Genomic DNA, 23,503 nt, shown 5'->3' on the forward strand with positions numbered 1-23,503 from the left:
CAATTAGCACAAATGGTAATTTCCGACAGTGCCTACAAGTGTGCCTACTGGCCGCTAGATGGCAATACCGGTTTCATATGTATACACCTGGTATATATATATTGCAGTTAACAATTTGAGTCTGTTTTCTCGATTTCTTCTCGTTATATACAAAGTAGAATAGTGGATAAAAATCGAATAATCTCCTTGTTTTAAACGAAACCAGTGAAATTGTCGCTGGTTAAATCAGTATTTTGAATTATCAATGGTGAACCAGAGATTTTCCCACTTTGAATGGGTGAACCAGTAAATGACCCTAATAAAACAGCTTTACTGAATATGCCAGTGAAGCCAAATAATAGATACAACGACTAAAACTGCGGGGGTAAAATTTCGTATATAGCGGAAGGCGGAAATTGGGATATCCGAGGATATCTATGGGGTGTTTCTGAAATATTAAAATGTTTGAAGTAGGATGTATACAAATTTTAATATTCTGCTTGTGACATATGACTTTCCAGATAGATCATAGATTTATTTCTTTTTTCTCCTTGATCAGGGCCAGTCCTGGGCCAGAACAGACTTTCCAGACCGAAAATATAGATTTTATTATTTTTGAATGGCTGAGCAGCGCCAGTCTTGAGCCAAACCACGCCTGGCAAACTAGACGATCTAGATAAAGTCATACATGGGCAAGACTAGTACCAGATCTGGGCCAAATCGCATATTGCTGACTAGAAAGCCTAGATAAATCCAGATCTGGGCCAGACCTTACACTAGACTGCCATGAAACTTTTTCACACGGGACACCCTAGATACGCCTCTTTAGAAACAAATAGATAGAATTAAATAAATTTGGATTGTTGACTGTATCTTGTAACTAAAGCATATAGAACAAGACTATTGAACACAGAAAAACAATTTGTCTTCACATGGTTTTGAGAGTACCTGGAACGAAAATGAGATTCATGTAATACAATTATTTGCTCAAAACATTGCATAATAGCTATGTCGTCTTACTCTATCTTTTTTGTTTCGGTCTGGGATCCGAATCGCAATTAATAGATATTTGTTTACATATAAAAATGATTTTAGCACATTCAAAATAATTTAAGTCTGAAAGTTTTGACGAAATACAATTTTTACGTTGTGGCTGCGTATCTGTATTCCTGCTTCTATACTTTCTCATACTTAGCTTAGCTTTGAGCAACATCATTTTGAATTCATATTCTCTAAATCTAAACCAGTGAAGTGGCAATGATTGTCAGTAAAATTAAAGTAATTGTCAGTGCCAGTTAAGATTTGAGAAGATACAGTCAAATAATCATAGCATAAACTTAAAATCTATAAATTTAATTTGATAAAATACTAAAAAAACTTGAAATTTTATTAGGAAATTATCTTTGCTTTTTGAGTAAAAAAATAATCAGTGAAATGCTTAACCCCTATTTCAATCAGTAAATTTTCCAGTAACTCATATTTCGAAAGTGAGAATGAGCTTTGTAAAGGAAAACTAATTGAACCCCCCCCCCCCCCCCTCCAGAATAACAAAAGAAGGGATAATTGTAAATTATTTGGTTTTTTTCGTCACGTGTGATGAAGATTATTTGATTGACTTGCCAAACTGTGTGGTATAAAGACGTCCACCAATTCTCTCTTCGGCTTCAAGAATAGTGATATTGGTAAAACCATTTTGAAAAAGTTTCGATGCTGCCGCAATACCAGCAGCCCCAGCTCCAATAATTATTACACTCGGTGGTTCTCTATCCCCATTTACTGAATTAAAAATCACCGAATATGACACCAAACTAATCAACAATGTATTTTTATAATACATTGTCTTTAGCAAGTACTTTTATTCTTATACTAAATGTTAAAGCTTATAGAAAATGGGCCGTTCACGCCGCTACGCCTATTTATATGCCGTTATGACTATATCGTACGTAACGTAGATTAATCCTATAATTATGCAAACATTGGATTCAATTATTTCATTTTTTTCTTTTTGATGAAAAGCAAAGTCAAAGTTTATTCTGACAAGCGTTCAACGTAAACGATAAATATGTTATATTTATACATTACGTTTTATATGCAATCAATGCGATATTTTTAATCGAAATTAAAAGCTGTAATTTTTAACCATGCACTTTTTAAATATGAAAAAATCATTTTTTTTATCCGATATTGGATTGAATCGCTGTACAAGTTTTTGGTGATTTGCGTTTTTTAAATTTCAATCAAACATACTAGAAAATAATTGTTTTTATTCGTAATAACAACAGTGGAAAATTTGTTGTTAAAGGAGAGAAATACTGTAAAATTGAGTCAATCAAACTGAAATATATTTAATTAAAGTAATTTTTATTTTTGGAACAGCTTACTGTAGTCGCGATTCGATGATTTTCATATATATTTGAATCAGCTATGTGTGACTTCATGGGTTTCAGATACTCCCAAAATCGAAACTTCACGTACAAATGTTTTAGTAGTAAGGAACCCGGAGAAATTAAATAAATTTTAATTCAAGTTTTAAAAAATCACAACAGAATTGAAATTTAAAAAAAATCTAATTAAAAGAATTGAGATTATTAGTAATATCAATCGGTTATTTCGAGCGGAAAAAATCTTGCTTTCTGAATGCCCTTATAACAACATTATTATAACAGCTGACGGTGGGTGGGAACTAACTCATTATAGCCCGATCCGGTTTTGTTTGGCGTCAATTCTCGGAATGACGATAGAAAGGAGGGCTATTGAAGGGTTTCACTGTATTTCAAAGATTCTCAAATATATAAGCATAAAACGCAAACAGCTATGACTCTCGGTTAAAACTAATCGCCCTCCCTCCTCATTAATCGAAGTTTCATAAGACTGTTGTTGTTACTAAACTCTCCACTCTAGACGTTTTGAGAAACTCTTTTAGTGGATTATTAGGAGACGAAGCAATAGGGCTCCCTCAACTGCGATGTAGAAGTGAAGAAGAACATGATTCTGTAGAAAATTAAATTTACAAAGTCTGAGTCAGTGAGATTAGGGATATAATTTAGAAGTTAAAAAACGGTAAGGCCGCTGTCCAGCCCGTATGCGTAACGTTTAAATTATAAAAATAACATTGGAAATGAGCAAATTCAGTTTATGAAAAAACGACAGAAGTTGCAATAAAATGTTTAGCATAAAATTTCTGTGAAAGAATGCTAAAGAATGTTTTAACCTTCAGTTTTAAAAAGTTTGTGCACAAGTGTGTGAAATATACTAAGACCGATCGCGCAGCGCGAGGTAAATATATTATCGAGCGCGAAGCGCGAGAACCAACAGTCGCGCGCGCAGCGTTAGAATAGAATGTGCCCGCGAGGCGGGCAGATTTTTGTTGTTCACAACTCCTTCGGCTTTAACGAATATATTTTCATCACGTGTATCGCGCTTAGCGCTCGATTACAGAAATAAAATCGTAGGACTGATTACTGAACATTCGGAAGAAAAAATGCGACCTCAAGTCTTCTTGATAATGATGGTGTTGCCGTCCATTAATCAATATCGATACTTGAAGAATTATTGATGTCACTTCAATAGAGTAATTAGTGTGGATGGCAACACAATCTGTGACTTAAGGAGGCCAAGGATACATTTTTCGAAATAAAAGTTAATAAATTATTACCACTATTTTTCTCCATGTAGCTAATAAGAAGATTATGAATGGATTGAGAATGTAGTTCTAGTTCAATGTTTTTTTTTTTAATTTTACATGCCTGCTGAAAGATGTGTTCGGTCTGTTGACTCCGAAAAGATTTCGACCTAAAAAAAAATTAGACAAAAACCTTGGTTCCCGAAAGAGTCTGAGTCAAACGGAATTGATCCGCGAGCTTGTGCAACTCCGTGAAATTACGGGACAAATGGAAAATCATCATGTTGAATTCGAAATCTTTCAGGGAAAAGACTTGCAAAAACACTGACTTCCGAAAGAGTCTGAATCAACCTCAAAATAAGCCGCAATTCAAAATTGAAACTCCGTGAAATTGAAGTGAAAATGGGAAATTGTCCGGTTAATTAAATCAGAATTCTGTTTAGACAAAAACATGAAATCTGGTAAGAGTCCGGATTTATCCGAAATTTATCCGCCAGTTGAAGTTGCTAATTAAAGTGCAAACGGAAAACAGTCTGGTTAAATCCCAAATGAGTCCGGGAAAAACAAATCCTGAAACGTCATAATTCTTTGATGTAGGCTAGGAATGAAGATTTTTTTAGCAATATCTTGTGTTATAATTCAGTAAAGTTTTAAAATAAACCTCTCTTTCGGAGTGGAAATACTTATATACACATGTTTTGCATATTTTTCAACAGATTTCAAGGAATTTTACGGCATTTTAGAGAATTATATCATTTTTAAGGAAATCAAGAAAATTTCAAAAGCTTATTGGGATTTCATAGGATTTCAGAATATTTAAAGGGATTACAAAAGTTTACAATATTTACAAACGGACTTCACACTGGGTTTTATATAGGTATGCAAAAATAAGCAGGGTGTTTTCTCATACAAAATTTATTTTATTTTTTGGGGGAAACCATAAATGAATTCCATGCAAGTGAAAATTAAAAATTTGAGTTATAAATTACATTTATAAAAATGTCTGCTTTCCAAGAAAAAATCTGGAAATTTGTACCGACATTTCGGTATCCGTAGCCACGGCCGTGGTAAAATATAAACAAAAAGTAAAGAAAAAACAACAGGGATTCTGAAATAAAACTAAATGTTTAATTATTGCGTGTAATTTGTTTAAAGTATCGTCTTTGGTTTTGTTTTAGTTTTTTGGTTGATTAGAAACGCCTTTGTTCTCGAATTTCCTAAAAGCATCCATCGTTGGTCCAACGAGTGCACACAGTTCAATCGCTGTTTCCATTTTATTTCTTTCATAAAACTCGGTATTATTTTTATCTATAATTATATTAAAAACTTGTTTTCCTGGAATGTTTTTCATTTTTAATAACCCAATTATTATTTTATTGTTGTTTAACACATTAAATCTGTATTATAACTCTACAATAAATTGTATAATATTTAATATAAAAGATTTAGTAACTTGCATGATCTACAATAAAGCGTACAATCTACACTAATTGCACAATCCACAAAAAAGTGTGCAATCCTCAATAAATTTTAGAATTTACTATAAAATGTACAATCTATACTGATTGAATCTATGATGTGCGAAAATAAGAAGTAATTATTCAAAGTAATTAAATTTAATAATAATTTAAATGTCAATATAAATATAGTTTAAATAATGTTTTGTGATATTATATTCAATTATAATAATTTGAAAAATAATTTGTAATTTAATCACATAAATAATTCTAATTTATGCTGAAATATATAGTGCCCAATATCCCTCAAAACAAAAATTTGAAAATTCTTATTCATTCAGTAATGTATTAAATAAATGTGACTACATTCTTGTAAACACCACCAATTTCTTCAGTTCGCCCACCTACTCACCTATGTTAGACTATTGTTCGGTGCAATCAAAGAGATTTAAAACAATTTCAAACTATATTAAGAGATTTTAGAAGATACTTGGCTCTATATTTATTTGACACATATGTTATGAAATATTTATATATTACAAAAAAAATATTCCTGCAAAAGCATCCCAATTAAAATGAACTAGAAAATTTTGAAATGACGATTCGCAATTGGAAGTAATAGGAAGGCTGCCTTGTGAACTGATTTCATCTGAAAAAAATTTTATACATAAAAACAAATATGGTCTTAACCTGAAATTGCATAACAGTAAACAAAAAATTTGTCTGCTCGAAAATTTATTTATCTCGCGCTTCGCGTTCAATTGTGCATTTATCTCGTGCTCCACACTAAATATTGTCCAAAATGTCAACTTTTCTACATTATGCTCAACACTTTTATAACAAATATAATACATTTTTTATGTAACTCTGCCTGGGATTGCTTATTCAGATATTGCAAAATAAAGTACAAATTGTATTTATCATGATTACTTTAATATTTGTTTAGTATTTTGCATTAACCAATTAACGCCCAAAAGACCAAAAAACTGAGCTTAACTTTGCTGATGCAGTTGTGGTAGTAAAACATGTCGCATATGCTTGAAACTCAACATACTTATGTTTTCAAGATTGCTCTGCAAGATGAAATTGTCAAAAAATTGTTCGTTTCCCAGAAAATTCAATATAGCGGCATTTATAACAAAAAACACGAAAAATTTAAGACCAACAATTTTTGCTGCTCCATCTCGTATCGAAAAAATTTTTTCATGCAACAAAATTGGTGCAGAAAAGTGTACAAATATATTTAACTTTCTAAAAATGGAAAACAACTTTTCAATTCAAGATGGATGTTTCAAAATGGCGAATTAAAAAAAGAAATTGTTATTTCTGCCCTCAAGTGACGGCAATGAATTTGGCTAGTACACAAACAACCTATATATTTCTTTAAGTTTTTTCGGGTCACGTATTACAAATCTGTCCTCGAAATTGCAAAATTAATTTGTTAAAACTATTTGATTATACAAATTATTCCTAAGAATTAGATTGTTCACAAGATGGATATGCTTTTTATGGTTTTTGGGTCCACTGAGTACGAATCTGGCGTCAGATTCGCAAAATCAATGTGTTAAAAAATAATTCTTTAACAAATGGTTGCAATATTCCCTTCTATCAGCCGCCGTATTTGACGTTTACCATAAAACTAAAAAAAAATTGAAAAAAAATTAAAAAACAAAATAAAAAAAGACTACAAAACAAAATGAAACAAAAAACTGTCTATCCTTCGACCTCCACGCGGTGACAGTTGGTAAACGTCAAGTACGGCGTCTGACAGAAGGGAATATTGCAACAATTGGTTCAAATATTGTTGTAGCACATTGATTTTGCATATGCATATGCATCTTGCAAAAACTTCAATATTGCAACAATTTGTTAAAAAATTGTTTAAACATATTGATTTTGCAAATTTGACGCCAGATTCGTACTCAGCGGATCCAAAAACCGTGAGAAGCATATGCCCCGAGTAAAAATGCTTCGACTTGAGTTCGACTTGAATTGCCCCAATCAAGACATGCTGAAGTCGAAAAGTTTGACTTGAGCATGTCTCAGTTTTGAGACGGAGCCAGACTTTAATTTATGTCTTGGAAACAAGTTTCTATGTTTTGAAGGCATAAATTTATCTCCTGAGTCGCTTTCTTATAACTCCAGCACGAGCGGTTTATAAGTTCGAGTGTATACCTGTCCTAACAAAAAGGGTGATTCTGAATTTGTTAATTAAAAATAACTAATTTAATAATTACAAATTATTCATCCATCAATTTTAATTTCATTTATGAGCCGAAAAAGGTTACACCATCTCAGCCAAGAAAAGACTTGTCTTGAGACAAGTAAACGTCGCCTTAGCCAATACAAGGCTCGACTTGAGACAAGTAAACGCCGTTTTAAATGTCGTGGCCATAAAATTAAGACGAAGGTCTATGTTTCAACTCAGTTTTGAGACGCAACCAGGCATCGATGTCTTGGAGACGAACTCAAGACATAACCAAGTCGAACTCAAGTCAAAGCATTTTTACTCGGTTCTCTTGTGAACAATCTAATTCTTCGGAATAATTTGTTTCAACAAATAGTTTAAACAAATTAATTTTTAAATTTCGCAGCCAGATTTGTAATAAGTGACCCGAAAACCATGAAAAAAATATATAGGTTGTTTAGGTAATAGTCAAATTCATTGCCGTCACTTGAGGGTAGAAATAACCATTTTTGTTGTTAAATTCGCCATTTTGAGACATCCATCTTAAATTTTAAAGTTATTGTTTTCCATTTTTCGAAAGTTCAATATGTTTTGTGCACTTTTCTGCACAAATTTTGTTGAATGAAAACAATCTTTCGATACGAAATCCAGCAGAAAAATTTTTTTGTCTTAAATTTTTCCGTGTTTTTTGTTATAAATGCCGCTATATTGAATTTCCTGGTAAGCGAGCAATTATTTTGACAACTTCATCTTGTAGAGCGGTTTTGAAAACATAAGTATGTTAAGTTTCAAACATATGCTACATGTTTTACTACCACAACTGCATCAGCAAAGTTAAGCTTAGTTTTTCGGTCTTTTGGGTGTTAATGGGTTAAATTATATTCTTAGCTGCGCTCAAGCATGTATCATTCCAATAAATTTATATTATTACAATTCATAATATGCATGGAAATTAAAACATACTTATTCTTATTGCCTATCAAAAAAATATTCGTACAGAATTTGTAAATATTTTTTGGTTGAATAGATGTTGTCTCATTTATTCTCATTTATTTGAATTTTCGATTTTTTGTTAGTACAATTTAAAAATATGCTTAGACAATCTTGTAGGGCCTTGAAAAAGTAACGTTTTTTTCTTGAATTTTTCCCATATCACGCTTTCGAGGCTTCAAATGTTCATTTTCGTTTGGTTTTTTGGATTTTAAAAATACTATAACTTTGGTAATTTTTCTTTTATAAAAAGAGTAATGAAGATAAATTTTTCGTATTTTCATCTAATATAAATAGCTGTTGAAAAAATGGTCAAATATTTCCAAGAAGTAGTACCAAAAATTTGCAAAATGCTCTAAAATTTTAAAATTTCCTTAAAAGAAGCTGGCTAATGAACTCGACCTTTCCTTTCATATCCAAATAGTCTGCCAAAGGACAATCCAATCGAATAATTCGTTTAAATTTTACCGTGTTTACAGACTACAACGACGAGAACAACAACAACGGCGAATACAACAACAAGGACAACGACGACAACATTGACGACAGACACCGACGTAAAAATGATTTTTTATGACTCAGGGGATCTCAAAACGTCGACATTTGGTGAAATCCGCGAGTCATTTTTCACATAAAACCAATACCTTCTCATTAGGATGAGAATGTAAAAAGATCAAGTTTCAACAATAAAGTGGCATAGTTGATTTTATAACCAAAATTGAATTTTCAATTAAAAAGATAAATTTTCAACCAACCATTGAATAGTTCAATTTGGTTAAAAATAAATGCATAACCAAACAGGGGAATTTCCAACAAAAAGGATACAATTTTAAATTGGAATTAGTTGCATTTTACAGTAAAAAATTAGTTTGCAATAAAATAAATAATTATAAAAAAATATTCACATTTTTAACTGGAATTTGTGGCAAAAAAATCAAAATTTTCAACTAAAAAAGATAGTTTTTCAACCAGGTATTGAATAGTTACATTTTCAATAACAAAAAAATAATTTAAAAATGAATAAAAAATATCCAGAAAAAATTATTACTTTTTAACCAAAGAAAAAACGAATTTTCAACAAAATAGCTTAATTTTAAACAAAGCAGGAGATGAATTTTCAATTAAAATTATGAATCTTTAATAACAATAAATTAATTTTTTTTAAACAGTATCTTTCAACTAAGTAATTAAATCTTCATTGGAAAAATATGCAATCGGAACGAAAAATATAGTTAGTTAATATTTCAATCAAGAAGAAAGAATTGTTAACAAAATTCATGCATTTTTAACCAGATACTTGAATTTTAATTTTCAACTCAAAACAGAACAGTTAAATTTGCATTAAAAAAATTGATTTCATACAATAACAAACACGAATTTTAAACAAAATAGTTCAATACAGTAATATAAAGCTACTTTTAGAAATGAAGAATCATTGTTATTAAATTTAATATTGCAATTTTTAAAAAATAGGTACGCTCTCCGAAAAAATGTCCCTGACATTTCCAGGTTCCTGGCTGTCATCCGGTCGCACGGCAGTGCTTACATTTTTTTAAAATGAATATGTTGTATTTTCTTATTTAAATTAATAGACGAATGAATTTACTAGAAAATACATTCATCAACAAATTATTGTTTATCATAGAAAAATGTGTATCCATACAATGTTGGCAAAAGTAATAATAATTTGCGCGATTACATTTTTGTAGTTCATTATTTTTTCTCCCAGCATTTATACTTACCTTTCCATAGTTTTTACAAGCATTGAAATAAAGATTTTATTATTTAACATTTAAAGAATGGATTTAAAATCAAAGTATCCTTATTAATCTTTCTTATCACTATTTTTATCATAATTGAGGTAAGAACTAATCGAAAAAGTGTGCATTTTACTTGCATACGAAATACCTTTTTTGAAACAATATTCTCTAAGCGAATTATCTAGATTTTTTTATTTTCACTCAATATGGACTCCGAATTATTTTAAAATAAACCTATCGAAATTGCATGTACCGAAAACAGAAAAAGAAAATGTAATAATAATAAATAATAAAGATATTAACCATGGAAGTTATGAAGCTTTGGAGTCGCATTGAAACCAAATTGTTACTCATAATTTCAAAATATTGTACAGGATTCTTTTTCACACAGCAGAACAAAATCTAAATACGGTCCAGAGTTTTATAATATTTGGTGCGATTACTCCACTCAAATTTCATCTCTATAGTATAAAAAAAATACTCTCCAGAATTTAATATTCACCAAACTCAATTCAGAAAACCAAGAACTATTGTTCCGAGTTTGAAAATAGTTCGTGTTATTGTTCCTTGAAATCTAGTTGAAATATAAACAAATATTATCCAGAATTACAAAATATTATGTTATTATTCACTAGAGACTCTATATTCAGAAACAAATGAAATATGGTTGAGGGTTTAAGAATATTATTTGCAATTACTCCTCGTAATCTAGTCAAAATAAAAACAAATTCTGTCGATAAATCAAAACTATTTTGTTGCATTATTTATCATGCTCTGTTCAAAAAGAAAAAAATACTTTCCATAGTTTAAGAATATTATGTGCGATTGATCCTCGAAATATAGTCATTGTGTAAAAGAGAGGAGAGGGATTTGGTTGGCTGCCTTCTCATTTTTCTTTCCTCTTTTTTATTTTTGTCCAAAGATTTTGTTATGAAGAAGAAAGTTTTTTCATTCAAAGGGCATCTTTTTTTAAATTACAGTAGGATCATTTTATGGCGGTTGTCCAAATTTGGTCGATGGGTTCTTGGTTTTAGTTTCAGGATTTCTATACATTCACTTGATTATTTAATGTTAAATAGGATTTTGAATTTGATTTTAATCGAGGCAAAATATTATCTAGAAAATAAAAAATCTCTCATAATTATTCGAAGTCAACTTCGGATTCAAAAATTCTATAAGGTTGAATCGCTTATCTGGGATAAATATTATAATACGTGATTTTAAAGAATAAATCCAGAATCACTACTGAAAAGAAAACTGATGTCTCGATATCTAATTGAAAATTTCTTGAATCATTATTTTTATACATGAAACACAATTACGAGTCTTAAGTTTAGGACTGTGTCGGAAAAATCAGTAAACATATATATATGGGAATAATAGCTCAAAATTAGAATAACTTTCATTTATTTCTTCAGTACACATTTTGGTCTCATAAAAATTTCATATCAATAAATTCCATACTGGTACATGTTTTTTGACCTAATATGAAGTTTCAATGAACTATGATAATAAATCAAAAATACATCTACGTTTGAAGGAAAGAACACATTTTGAATATATGTATATTTACAATAAAATGAAGTAAGTCGAAGATGGAGAAAGAATGATACACGCGAAAATAATTCGAAAACTGCAGGACGTGAAATGGATATTCGGAAGATTATATTATCTTTCGAAAGAAGATTTCAATAGTGGAAAATTACTTTAAAATAGGCAGGTGAAAAGTGAGATTTTAAAAATATTTAATAATAATTGCACATTTAAAGATTAAAATTAAAACATTTTTTAAAGAATATTCTTCAAAAAGAGCTTTGAGAACGCTTTGAGAACGCTTTGCGAACGATTAAAATTATAATACAGTTTTTCAATCTCGTTACAATGTTACACAAAACAGTTTCATACAAACCGCAAATATTCTAAAAATACTTTGAAAGAGTTTTTGTTTAAATATTAAATATATCCATAATACTAAGGTCGTAACATTAAAATAAATAAAACTGCACATTTCTAAATACCGATGGAAGCCATTCAAAGAAACTTCAGAATTTTAAATTGATCTAAATTGTTGTCGTGATATAAACTTGGTACAAAATATATCTATCCTGTTTGACGTGAAATTTAAGATAATGCTTGATGTTACTAACATTCGATACGTAAATAATTTACATGTACATTCGTAATTCGGAAAATCGGTACGTTATATTTCAAATAATCGATCATTTCGACACATTTTGGTTCCTAGCTTTGCGATCAAGTTACTTGAGAGGCGAAAATATGAGCGAATTGCATATAAAACGATTTCTTTTGCAATTGCGCGATTATCTCAATATGATCTGTTTATATACAATATGTTATTGTACTTTGGGTATATCAAGTGTTGACTAGTTTAAGTTTTCTGGTTCATCAGGTTGCGAGATTTCGTCAAGAGTTCTTTAAAAGTAATAATTTAAAATATGAACTTAAAAAAAATGGTTGTGAAAATTTACCTCGTAAATATTAGTTAGTTTTCTTAGGATCTGCTTTTTCGTCTTTGGTTTGACCACGTCCTAATAATTTCGCTAGGGAATCCCAAATGCCACCCAGGAAGAGGGCACAGCATAAATTCTCAAAAGGTACGAAAGGATCGTGAATACCCAATAAAATTGATGATAGCTGAAAAGTAAAATTTGTTACAAGTATTTATGCGTTAGAAGTAAAAATAAATTGCATACTGGATTTTAATTTACCTTAAAGTAAACGAAGAAGATTACAATTCCAAAGTATACTAAAGCATGAGGCGCAGAGATAAGGTCAGTCTTTTTATCGAGGACAAAAATAATGGAGGCAACGAGCGATGCTTTCGTAGGACTGAAAAAAAGGATCGATATAATTTTTTTTTAATCTCCCTCTCTCTCTCTATCTTAGAAAAAAATGTTGTTTTAACTATAATTGTTAACAACATACAAGCTTGGTTGCATGAATTCCATTGCCGATGGCATCCAAACTCCACGAATGAGACGCTCGAATAGTTTGGTGAAACCAGCACCATTTCCTGTGAGCAATTTAGTAATTATTTTCGATTTGTTTTATATTTATTCAATATTATAACTTTTAATGCATTTTTATGATTTTTGTAATGAACTGACCTTTCAGCGTTCCGATGATAATCATTATAAGATATGCATTTGGATATAACTTTCCTGCGTGAGTCACTCCGTCATAAACTTTTTTACATCTGAAGGAAAATATTTTATGTACAATTTTATGATTATTTGTTTTAGCTGACTATGTTTACTTATTTATTTGACCTCTAAAACTTGCCTGTATATTTCTTTCATCGCCGAACATATAATCTTAACGGGCAAAAATTTTGCAATTTTGTATCCAATGTCGAAGGGTGTGTAAAATATTATATACCTGGGGTTATTGTAGTTTAATTAATAAAATTATAAAATTCAATATTTGATATATACATACAATTATAATTGAAAGATGACAGTACAAAACTAGATAACAAACAACAAAAAAACAACCGAATTTTTCATTACAGTGAAAAAAAATTCTTTAAAACCTCAAAGTGACATTGACCATAAACTGGAACGGATTGCGACAAAAAATGTAATTTTCAGTTAAATAATTAAAACTTGCGGAGTTTTTGAATGAGGGTAAACAAGTTTTCTGTTCTCAGAAAATCCAATTTTAGTGTGACGGTATCGCACTCAGATAAACGATTACGTGTTGAAAGCACTATAAAAAGAAACTTTTTTTTTAATAAACGATCATAATTTCGAAAAATATTGTGAAGGGAGAAGAAAATATTACCGCGCTAAAATAATACGTTAACCTTTTAACTAAAACTTTAAATACTTTTATTTTTAAATTTTCTATGCCCATTTTCAAGCAAATGTTCATCTAATTCTGGACTGCCACCCCACAATTACAATATAAAATTAGAATGAATTTGATATAAAATTTGTCTATTATTAATTTTGCTAAAAGAATTAATTTAGATAAATGAAAAATCTTTTTTTTTAAATAAATTAGATAGATTTTTAAATTTGAAAAGTGTAACGTAAGAGTGTTACATAATATTTAAACGCTGGTCTATATTTAAATTATAAGATGATTTAAATTTATTTGAATAAAGATTAATATTTTACTTGTAAGAATTACATAGAACTTATTCAATTTTGTCTAAAAAATTTCTTAAATCTTTTTATATTCAACTGACCAGACAATAGTTGCAACAACAACTTGTGGTGTATTTTTTAATGGTGATAAAATAGGTTCTCCTAATAATCCATTACACAGCATTCCACTCGCAAAAACAACCAACATTGTGGAGAGCCAACATGATAAGGGATGTTTTCTAGAGAATGTGTGAGCTCCTGTAAAATAAAAATTCAAAAAATAATTTTCAATGGATTTTTTCCTAATTCGATGGAAAGTGTATAAATATATAATTTTTCCCTTCAATAAACAATAAAATAATAAATATTAATTAAGGAAAAATTCATATTTGCTGAGAGTGAAAAATATATCTTGTCATAATATGTACCAATAGTACGAAATTGTTGGTTAGATCGATAGGAATCCTTACAAACCAACTTACATGCAAAATACATATATACGAGTATATGTGCGGGAATAAAATGCATGACGTTATTTTTGGAGAAAAGAATATATGAAATTTTTATTAAATTTCTGGAGATATTTATGAAATATATTTATTTTACAAGTAATGTTTTTTTTAAACATTAAAAATAATAAGTATTGGGCATCTTTAGGGAAACTCCAATTTCTCATGGTCTATAAAGAAGCACGTTTTTATTCTGTTTTTCTAGATGTTCAATTATTAAAAATTAGTTCAATACTTTTAGCAACTAGAGTGATAATATAAACTGGTTCAAAGCTGACAAGTCGCAAAGTTAAAATATTTAATACTTCAATTTCATTCACGAAGAACTGCAGAATCAAACATTCTCCAATTTATTAGTCAGCGAATATTTATCGCTGCAATATTTTATCAGTTTGCTTTGACCGTTTGACTAGTTGACATTATTCAATTGTATTTATAAATTTGCCGGTAAGTATTTTTCTTGAAATAAAATTAATAACATGATAATTTAAAATACAAGTTTCAATAGACATTGTTTTCTATCACATTTCTGAAAGTTATGTAAAATTCTAGACAAATTGACAAAAAAAACTGTTTCAGAAAAAGAATAATGTTTTGCCTCTTTTAAAGAATAGATTTTTATAACCTTGATTATAAATGAAGGACCTGAAATGTCCTGCTTCAATGATCTGTGACATCTATATTAATGTGTCATTGATTAACACTCTTTAAAGTTTAGAAAGCAATTTGATGCTTGAGTGATCATTCTTAAGATCTCGATTCAATTCAATTCAGCTCAATTGAAACAAATTTCTAAAAATGTATTTAAATATATGTCATTATTTCTTTAACTCAATATTAGGTATCCATTTTCAATTTTATCTATAAAATTTAATATATTCTGATCAAAAAAGACATTCATTATAAACAGCAATAGAAAATTATTATTAGAAGCAAAATTGCAAAAAAGAAAGATGCAAAAATTGTAAACGGAAATTTCTGAAATTGAAATTTGAAGCATTTCAATTAGAAAGCTAAAAAAAATGATTTAAAACTTCTAAAATGTGGTAATATTCTGACAGCAGTTGTAATTGAATGTTAAAAATTCAAGAATTTGTTTTCACAATTTGTATCAGCCTTAAGCATTAACATTTAGAAAGATGCTTAATTTTTTCCACGTATTTTTCGTCTCGAAAGCATCTCCGAAATTTTAAGAAATTTTAAGTTTTGGCTTAATTAAAAAATGGTAAAAATCGTGTTCATATTCTGTAACATAAGATTTCAATTTAAAAAATGTAGGGCATATTTTATGTCGTAAACAATATCATCGGGTAACAAAACAATTTAAAAAAATGAAACTGTAATGTTCGAAATTGGAGAATTATATGTAACAATATTGTGACAATATTTTAAATTTAATGTTCGACATTCAAGAACTTTAAGTTCATATATAAGTCAATAAGAAAAATAAAAGATGAATATATTATTTCACCCAATTTGTGTCAGCTCCAAATATTAATATTATCAAAGATGCTAATTGTTTCCCCAAATATTTTTTAATTTGAAAGCATCTCTGAAATTAAAAAAAATTCTAACTTTTGGCTAAATTGGCAAATTTTCAAAATCGCATATACATTCCGTGAAATAATATTTTAGTCTAGAAAAGGTTTAGTAAACATTTTTTAGTCAACAATATGAGCGGGTAAAAAAATTATTAAACAATTGTAAACTGATATTTTTGAAATTTGAGAATTTTTGAAAAACATTTCAATCAGAAAACTAAAATAAAACAATAATAATATAAAATAAATAATATCAATTAAAAACTTCCACAATTTAACAATATTCTGACAGTATTTTAAAGTAAATGTTTGAAATTCAAGAATTTCAATCTAGTTCATACAAAGTCAATAACAAAAAAAGATGAATGAACTATGTATTTTAATAATAATAAGTTTTTATTTTAAAAAAAACATAGGGCATATTTTTTGCTGTCAAGAATATATGAGAAAAAATTGGACATTGGTTTTAAATGCTTTTTAGACCCAGAAAAAAATCATCAATTGTTTATAGAATAATGTATGCTATAATTGGTTCAAACAGCTATATTAACCAATCATTTTTTCTAAAAATGATTTCTTATTTCGGGGGTTGAACCTGCATTCAATTTAGTAGCAGAAATTAGGAAACTTTATTGTAAAAATATTTTAAAAGACAACAAATTTTGGTCTCTTCATTAAAATAAATCTGAATAAGAATAATAAGAAAAACGTTAAATAAACGAGATTTTAAAGATACAGGAGTAACTTTACAGGTGTATCTTGACCAAATCCGATTATAAATCATGAGATAATTATAAAAATAGAATAGCTAGGTTATCTAGGATACAGAAAGATAGATACTGCCAAAAATGCATGTCTACATGGCAGCTGTTTTGATGCTTTTGGTAAATTTCCAAAATTTAAAAACATTTAGTAATTATAAAAAATTTGGCAAGTAGATTCGACAAAAAAATAAAAGATAGCAACAAAACTAAAATAAACATTTTTTCAAATAGTAATAATATTTAAAAAAATAATAAGCCATAGGTTTTGATTGATCATAATTAAATTAAGAACATTCAATAAACAATAGTTCCAAACACGGAAAAATTATATCAGGAACAAAAATCCAACTTCTCAATTTTAACAAGGTTTTATTCATATTTTAAGTCAATTTTCCAAATTTGGCAGTCAATTCAGTATCAGTGAATACAAAAAAAGGAAGGAAACTGAAGTATCAAATGATACTTTTAAACGACGTGGTTTTACAGATTTTAGTTGGAACTTGAGGACGAAAAAAGCGACAGTTTGATAAAAAAAATCTAAATTAGGAATAGAAAGATGCCGTGGGCACAGATTTGAGGCTTTCAGCTATCTCGAAGCAAGCTCAGGGGACTAGGGGAGATTTAAATTTAGAATTTTCCCGGTGGGCTTGAGCTTACCGGGTCCTAAATCTTCTTTGACGTGCAGCGCGCAAAGTACACAGTTTGCGATGTCGAAGTATGGGAACATCTTCAATTTGATGACCTGGTTGGCCATGTCCAGGAATGCCTCGGGATCCATTTTACAGACTTTCTTTCTTCGTCTTACTTATCAATAAAAACTACTCGAATTTTTTGTTAAAAAACCTCGTTTAGAGGAAAATACTGACGCGCCTTTTCGCGTCGACTTGAGTCGACTGCTTGTTTCTACTTTTGACTTTTTTTTCGTCTTCTGCTCGTCTGACAGTCGTCTGCTGGTGTTCCCGCTATATTTTAAATAGAAAAAGTATTTATTGCACTAACTGAATTCTTTCTTCAGTTAATATTATAGTTCATTGCATATAAATATTCCCAAAATGAAATATATTCCATAAAATATAAATGAAACTGGTCGAAAGTTCAGGAAAAGGAGAAAAACATAAAAATAATTTTGAGATTAGGACCAGTTTAGGACTCTCGTGTTGTAGATGGCGCTGCTCCTTGAAATTCAAATCGTTGGCGGATAAAGTACTGCACAAATGCCACTGATATCAGTGACAAATGAACATATTTGCATCTAATAATTGTTTAATTTATTCGTAATTTTACATTTTCACTTGTGTAACTCAGTTTTCTTGTCTTAAGCGGACTTTGCCACGTTTGCATTTTCACAAGTTAAAGCACTTTCAATGCTTTATTTTGTTGACGTGTACTTGTGAATAGATAAAAAAATATTGTTCAATAAACTAAAGTTCACTGCATGTTCTTCCGTGATTTGACTATTTCTCCTGATGAAATGAAAGATTTCATTCGTGATAAATCGTTCATAAATATCTATATTCTGGTAAAATAATTTCCTTTCCAAGTGCAAATACGATTGACAAATTAGAATAAAATTAAAAAAAAAAGATTGGACATATCACTAAAATAATTTTCTTTTGCAGAATTCGAGATACTTTTAAAATTATTTTGAAGTTTCGAACGAATGAGAGAAATCGTCTGCTATTTGTGCCTGACTCTGCTTTCGCAGAACAAAAGTGTTTTCTTATTTTAATTGAATGGTACGTGAGAAGAAAATAAAAGTTTTCGAAGTGATGTACATTTTTTAAGGAATACAATTCCTTTATTAAGAAAAATAAATAGTTTTTAAATTTTTTCTACCTGATTAATAAACGCCGAAAAGTCCGGAACAGTTCCTGCGCCTAGCGCATTCAATGCGGCAAAATGCAGTAAAACTAAATCGTTTCAATGTCAAAATTAACTTTCTGTTTTTGATAGTTTGTGCCGTCTGTTCCGTGAAAAGAATCAAGAAAAATGGTAAGCTTAATTTTCATTCTTTTAATGGCTAAGTGTTCTGCTCTTGTACTCTCGGCATCCTAACCTCAAAATATATTGTTCGATAACCTTACGATTCATATGATTATCGGCACGATAATCACCTTTGAGATTTTTTAAAATAAAAAACGAAAATACAGAGAATTTTGTTCCTAAGTACTCATTCTTTTTATATGAAACTTACATTTTTAATGTATATATTCATTATGTCTATAATTAGTCTTTTAGATTTGTTGTTAAATCGAAGTGAAATGTGGTCATAAATTATTTGCGGTTGCTAGGGGGGGGGGGGGGGGGGGGGGGGGGGGGGGGGGGGGGGGGGGGGCTAAGGCACCGGTGTATTCTGGCATTTATGGAATATTATAAACTTTTTCGTTTTCTTCATAGACAAATATTAAATGCAAAATAAAATCATCAGCCATAAGTAGGAGCCCAGACAGAAATATTTTCCGGCTATTTCTAACGAAATTGCGGTGCACGTCGCCACGGCCTTACAATAAATTCAAATATAATTGGATTCCAGATGGACGGTGTGAGGCAAAGGCAACATTTATCCAGACGATCACTGGAGGAAAATTTTTATAGCTCAAAGCATATCCCAAAGAAACTGTACCCACTACCAAATGGAACGCAACACTTGCTTTTCGTGTTGACGTTCTTCCTCTCCATTTCTCTGATCGTGATAGTCTTGGAGAAAATTTTACCAGAGCCGCAGCTCGTTGAATCGGAAGGCCTATTTCCAGATCGATTCATTGCGGAAAGATCTCGCACTCATGTCGTTAATTTAACATCAGTTGGACCTCACGTGGCTGGAAGCTACGAAAATGAAGTTCTTGCCGTTAGATATTTGACGACAGCGATCAACGGGATCATTCGAGATGCCAGCGAAAATCATAAAATAGTCTTGGACATTACAAAACACAGCGGAGCCTTTCCATTAAAATTTTTAGACGGCTTCACAAATGTTTATCAAAATGTTCAAAATGTGATCGTTAAGCTGGGACCTCAGAGGCCTTCGAAACATAGCTTACTTCTTAACTGTCACTTTGATACTTTTATACAAAGTCCTGGTGGCTCTGACGATGCTGCTGGATGTGCTGTTATGCTCGAAGTTTTAAGAGTCATGTCTCAAAGTCCGCAACTTCTTAAGAATAATATAATTTTTTTATTCAATGGCGCTGAGGAAAATATACTTGAGGTTAATATAATTTGACAATTTTAATATCGGTGAAGCATGCGGAATCAAGTTTACAGGATTGAATGTTTCAGGCATCACATGGATTTATTACTCAGCATCCATGGGCGAAAGAAGTGAGAGCCTTTATTAATTTAGAAGCCTGTGGCGCTGGAGGCAGGGAACTTCTGTTTCAAGCTGGACCAGGAAATCCTTGGATTCTTGAGGTAAGGCGAACGAAAATTAACAGTTTTGAAGAAGAACTTCGATTTTCAAGTTTGTTTTATATTTAACATTTTTTTCCTCAGGTATACTCTCAGACTGTACCTTATCCTTACGCATCCTCTCTGGCTCAGGAAATATTTCAAAGTGGAATAGTCCCTGGGGATACGGACTTCAGAATTTTCAGAGACTTTGGAAAAGTATCAGGTAATAATAAAATTATATATTTTTTTAAGCTAATAATTTTAGGACTCAGACTTATGCCACTATTGGCACTTTTTCTATCTAGTAATTGGCCGCTAATGCTCATAATTTTTCTTTTTCCCTTTAAAAATATTTTCGATCCGGAAAATAGTCGCAAAGGCTAATATAGAATGTCTAATTTAAAGTATGCAATTTAAGTTCAACTTTTCTTTACGTTCTTATCTTTGAGTAGCACATTTTCGACATTTTCAAGAGAAATCTTTCTTAAAAAATAAAATAAAAATATTTCAAATGTTTTATAATATTTTTGAAATTATTGAAATCTTTGAAAAATCATTGAAATATTTGAAATCTTTGTGAAATCATTAAAAGTATTTATAAACTATTTGTAAAAAAGTTGAAATTGTGGAAATCATTGGGAAATCCTTGATGTCTGTGAAATCTTTTAAATCTATCCGCAAAACCTTTAAAATATTTGTGATATCTTTGGGGAATCATTGCAATCTTTGTGAAATCTTTTGAAATTTTTCAAATATTTTATGAATATTTCATCATATTTTTGAAATGATTGAAATCTCTTAAATCTATCCTGAATATTTGAATGCTAATATATATAATAACTAATTTTAAATATGTATTTTAAATTCATCTTTTCTTCATATTCTTATCTTTGAGTAACACATTTTTGACATTTTCAAGAGAAATGTTTTTTAAATGAGTATCATTTTCATTTGTAACACTTATTAGTTCAGCATTTTAAATTCAGAAACGACAAAAATCAAATAATAAGAAATTCGATTATTATTAAAAACTTATAAAATTCATATTTATCAATCGCACTTTTTCAAAGAATAATTTAAATTGTAGATCTGTTTTAAATTAATTGATAAAAAAAATTATTAAATTTTAATAAGAAATTAAATAGAAAAAATAGGACTTTGGAAAAGAAAAAAGTTGAAATTAAACGGAACAGAAAAATACACTTTTTCGACTTTGCAATTAATTAAATATACAAAAAAAAACTAGACCCTAGAAATTATTCCAAACTAAAAAAACCTTTAAATTGACAAACAAAATTATTTAGTCATCTTAGTTTTGAGTGCAGTTTAATTTTCAACGAAAAATGTGGATTATTAATAAAAAACGTGATAGTTGATACATTAAACAAAAAGATGTCAACTTTAAATAAAATAAAGTTGATTCAACCATAACATGAAAAAAGTAGAATTTTCAAGAAAATAGTTGAATCCTCAACCAAAACTTACTGATTTTCAATTAAATCATTGTATTTTGAACCAAATAGATGATTTTTATGAAAATTAGTTGAATTTTCAACCAAAAAGGTTAATGTTCAACAAAGAGGATCACTTTTCTACCAACATAGGTGAATTATCAACAAAATAAGTACATTTTTAACCAGATAATTGAATTTTCTACACAGAAGATTAATTTTCAACCAAACAGACGAATTCAACAAAACAAAAATTTTTTTCTTTAAAAAACAATATCCAAAAAATTTTAGGAAACATTTTAAACGTGAATAATTTTTTTCATTAAAAAATACTTATTAAGATATGGGCTTCGGAGAAATTGAAAGCTAATTCATTTTTAAATAATAATTATATTTAGTCAAGTAGGAATTATTTTACAAAGCTTTTCTTTATCTTAGTAAATATTTCATGTCAGAGATTAATTAGTTTCATATAATGCGAATATTTTTCATTAATGATATTTTTCTCTTCGTCTAAAAAGTCTCTAATAATTCTGGAATTAAAATGACCTGAAATTGGGAAAGTAAAATTCTATCGCAACTCTCGTGTAAGGAATTGAATTAAATTGTATGCAAAATTTCATCAAATTATGACAGAAAAGCACTTCTGTACATTAATATTAGAATTTACACAGTAAAATCTTTTAGAAATTTAAGATACCTGCCTAAAATGCAAAAATATCAATATCTCTTTATGGAATTTAATGCAAATACTATTTTTTAAATTTTGGTATGCTTTATAACTTAAAAAATTAATGGGTTCAACAATTAATTTCATTTTTGAAAATATAATTGGAAAATCAATAGGATTTTCTGATAGAAAGAACACTTAAATTTCTACGTATATTATTACTGTGTTTAACATATTCGATGTCTTCTTCTTTGTTAAAAATAAATGACTAAAATAATAAAAAAGAAAATTATTATCAAATGGAGTTTTCTATCTAAAACTTTTACACTGTATTCCTAAAGAAAGACATTTTTTAAATTTGATGCCTGCATGATTTATGCCATAAGTTTATTATTATAAGTACACACATAAAAGTAATATATAAATAATATATAATATAATTAATACAAATAATAAATAAAAATATTATTTATAATTTATGCCAATTTTGACACTATGTTTAATCTCTTAAGTGAGTCTGATTATAGCAATTTTATTATAACCCCCCCCCCCCTTTTAAATCGAATGATTAAGGGCATGTGACACAGCTAAATACCTATATTACCGACCACAGTTTTTCAGTTCACTGAATGTTTTTTTGAACCTAAGAAGTTTTTTTGTAAATAAAATATCGAGCTGAAACTTTGGGAATTGTATTAGAGTACAATAAAGTACGTTTAGGTACTGAATTTTGGTAGGAACTTCACAGAAAATTATTTCATCTTTTTTCTGAACCTCAACATTTTTTGAACGTTCGAACTTTTTTTATACATAAAATATCGGTCTCAAACTTTAAGAAATGCAAGAGCCGAAAGAAAACTACGTTTAAGTACAAAGATTAATAATAAAAGATGTAAAAAAATATATTTCAACAATCAATTCCAACGGCATCAGCCGATAACGTTGTACACGAAAATAGGAAACCTGGAGCCACTAGACGAGGCTCTAGAGGTTACGCCTTTTCGTGTACAACGTTACCGGCTGATGCCGTTGGAATTGATTGTTGAAATATTTTTTTTACATCTTTTATT

The 23,503-nt window shown here is 29.5% G+C and overlaps 3 protein-coding genes across 4 annotated transcripts in view; 1 reads left to right on the top strand and 2 right to left on the bottom strand.

The window, feature by feature from the left end:
• LOC117168181 (spermine oxidase-like) overlaps positions 1-1,840 on the bottom strand; it is a 4,573-nt gene extending 2,733 nt beyond the window's left edge. The window contains exon 1 of the mRNA XM_033353636.1: positions 1,600-1,840. Within this exon, the coding sequence (XP_033209527.1) occupies positions 1,600-1,816 (217 nt within the window). The 5' untranslated portion in view covers positions 1,817-1,840. The remainder of the gene's footprint in view (positions 1-1,599) is intronic.
• Positions 1,841-11,553: 9,713 nt separating this feature from the next.
• Positions 11,554-17,843, bottom strand: LOC117167193 (trimeric intracellular cation channel type 1B.1). Its single transcript, XM_033351919.1, has 7 exons — positions 17,580-17,843; positions 14,210-14,366; positions 13,300-13,395; positions 13,125-13,213; positions 12,943-13,030; positions 12,726-12,846; positions 11,554-12,651 (listed from the first exon to the last, which is right to left on the bottom strand). Exons 1-7 carry the CDS (start codon positions 17,698-17,700, stop codon positions 12,496-12,498), a joined length of 828 nt encoding a protein of 275 aa, XP_033207810.1. The 5' UTR covers positions 17,701-17,843; the 3' UTR covers positions 11,554-12,495.
• LOC117167192 (endoplasmic reticulum metallopeptidase 1-like) overlaps positions 14,890-23,503 on the top strand; it is a 32,237-nt gene continuing 23,623 nt past the window's right edge. The window contains exons 1-5 of one of the 2 annotated variants that reach the window (XM_033351918.1): positions 14,890-15,064; positions 18,542-18,914; positions 19,456-20,130; positions 20,202-20,333; positions 20,415-20,535. In XM_033351918.1, coding sequence (XP_033207809.1) covers positions 18,912-18,914; positions 19,456-20,130; positions 20,202-20,333; positions 20,415-20,535 — 931 coding nt within the window. In that variant the 5' untranslated portion in view covers positions 14,890-15,064; positions 18,542-18,911. Of the gene's footprint in view, positions 15,065-18,261; positions 18,442-18,541; positions 18,915-19,455; positions 20,131-20,201; positions 20,334-20,414; positions 20,536-23,503 lie in introns of those variants that run through there. The other variant, XM_033351917.1, reaches the window with a different exon arrangement.

The sequence above is a fragment of the Belonocnema kinseyi genome, chromosome 2 (genome assembly GCF_010883055.1).
Source record: "Belonocnema kinseyi isolate 2016_QV_RU_SX_M_011 chromosome 2, B_treatae_v1, whole genome shotgun sequence".
NCBI lineage: Eukaryota > Metazoa > Arthropoda > Insecta > Hymenoptera > Cynipidae > Belonocnema > Belonocnema kinseyi.

Excerpts from the sequence above, each read along its gene's own strand:
- LOC117167193 (XM_033351919.1), bottom strand. The coding sequence starts at position 17,700 with ATGGATCCCGAGGCATTCCTGGACATGGCCAACCAGGTCATCAAATTG. Across the intron at positions 13,396-14,209 it reads GTTGTTGCAACTATTGTCTG|GTATATAATATTTTACACAC; the intron begins GTCAGTTGAATA and ends CAATAACCCCAG. Across the intron at positions 13,214-13,299 it reads GCGATGAAAGAAATATACAG|ATGTAAAAAAGTTTATGACG; the intron begins GCAAGTTTTAGA and ends ATTTTCCTTCAG.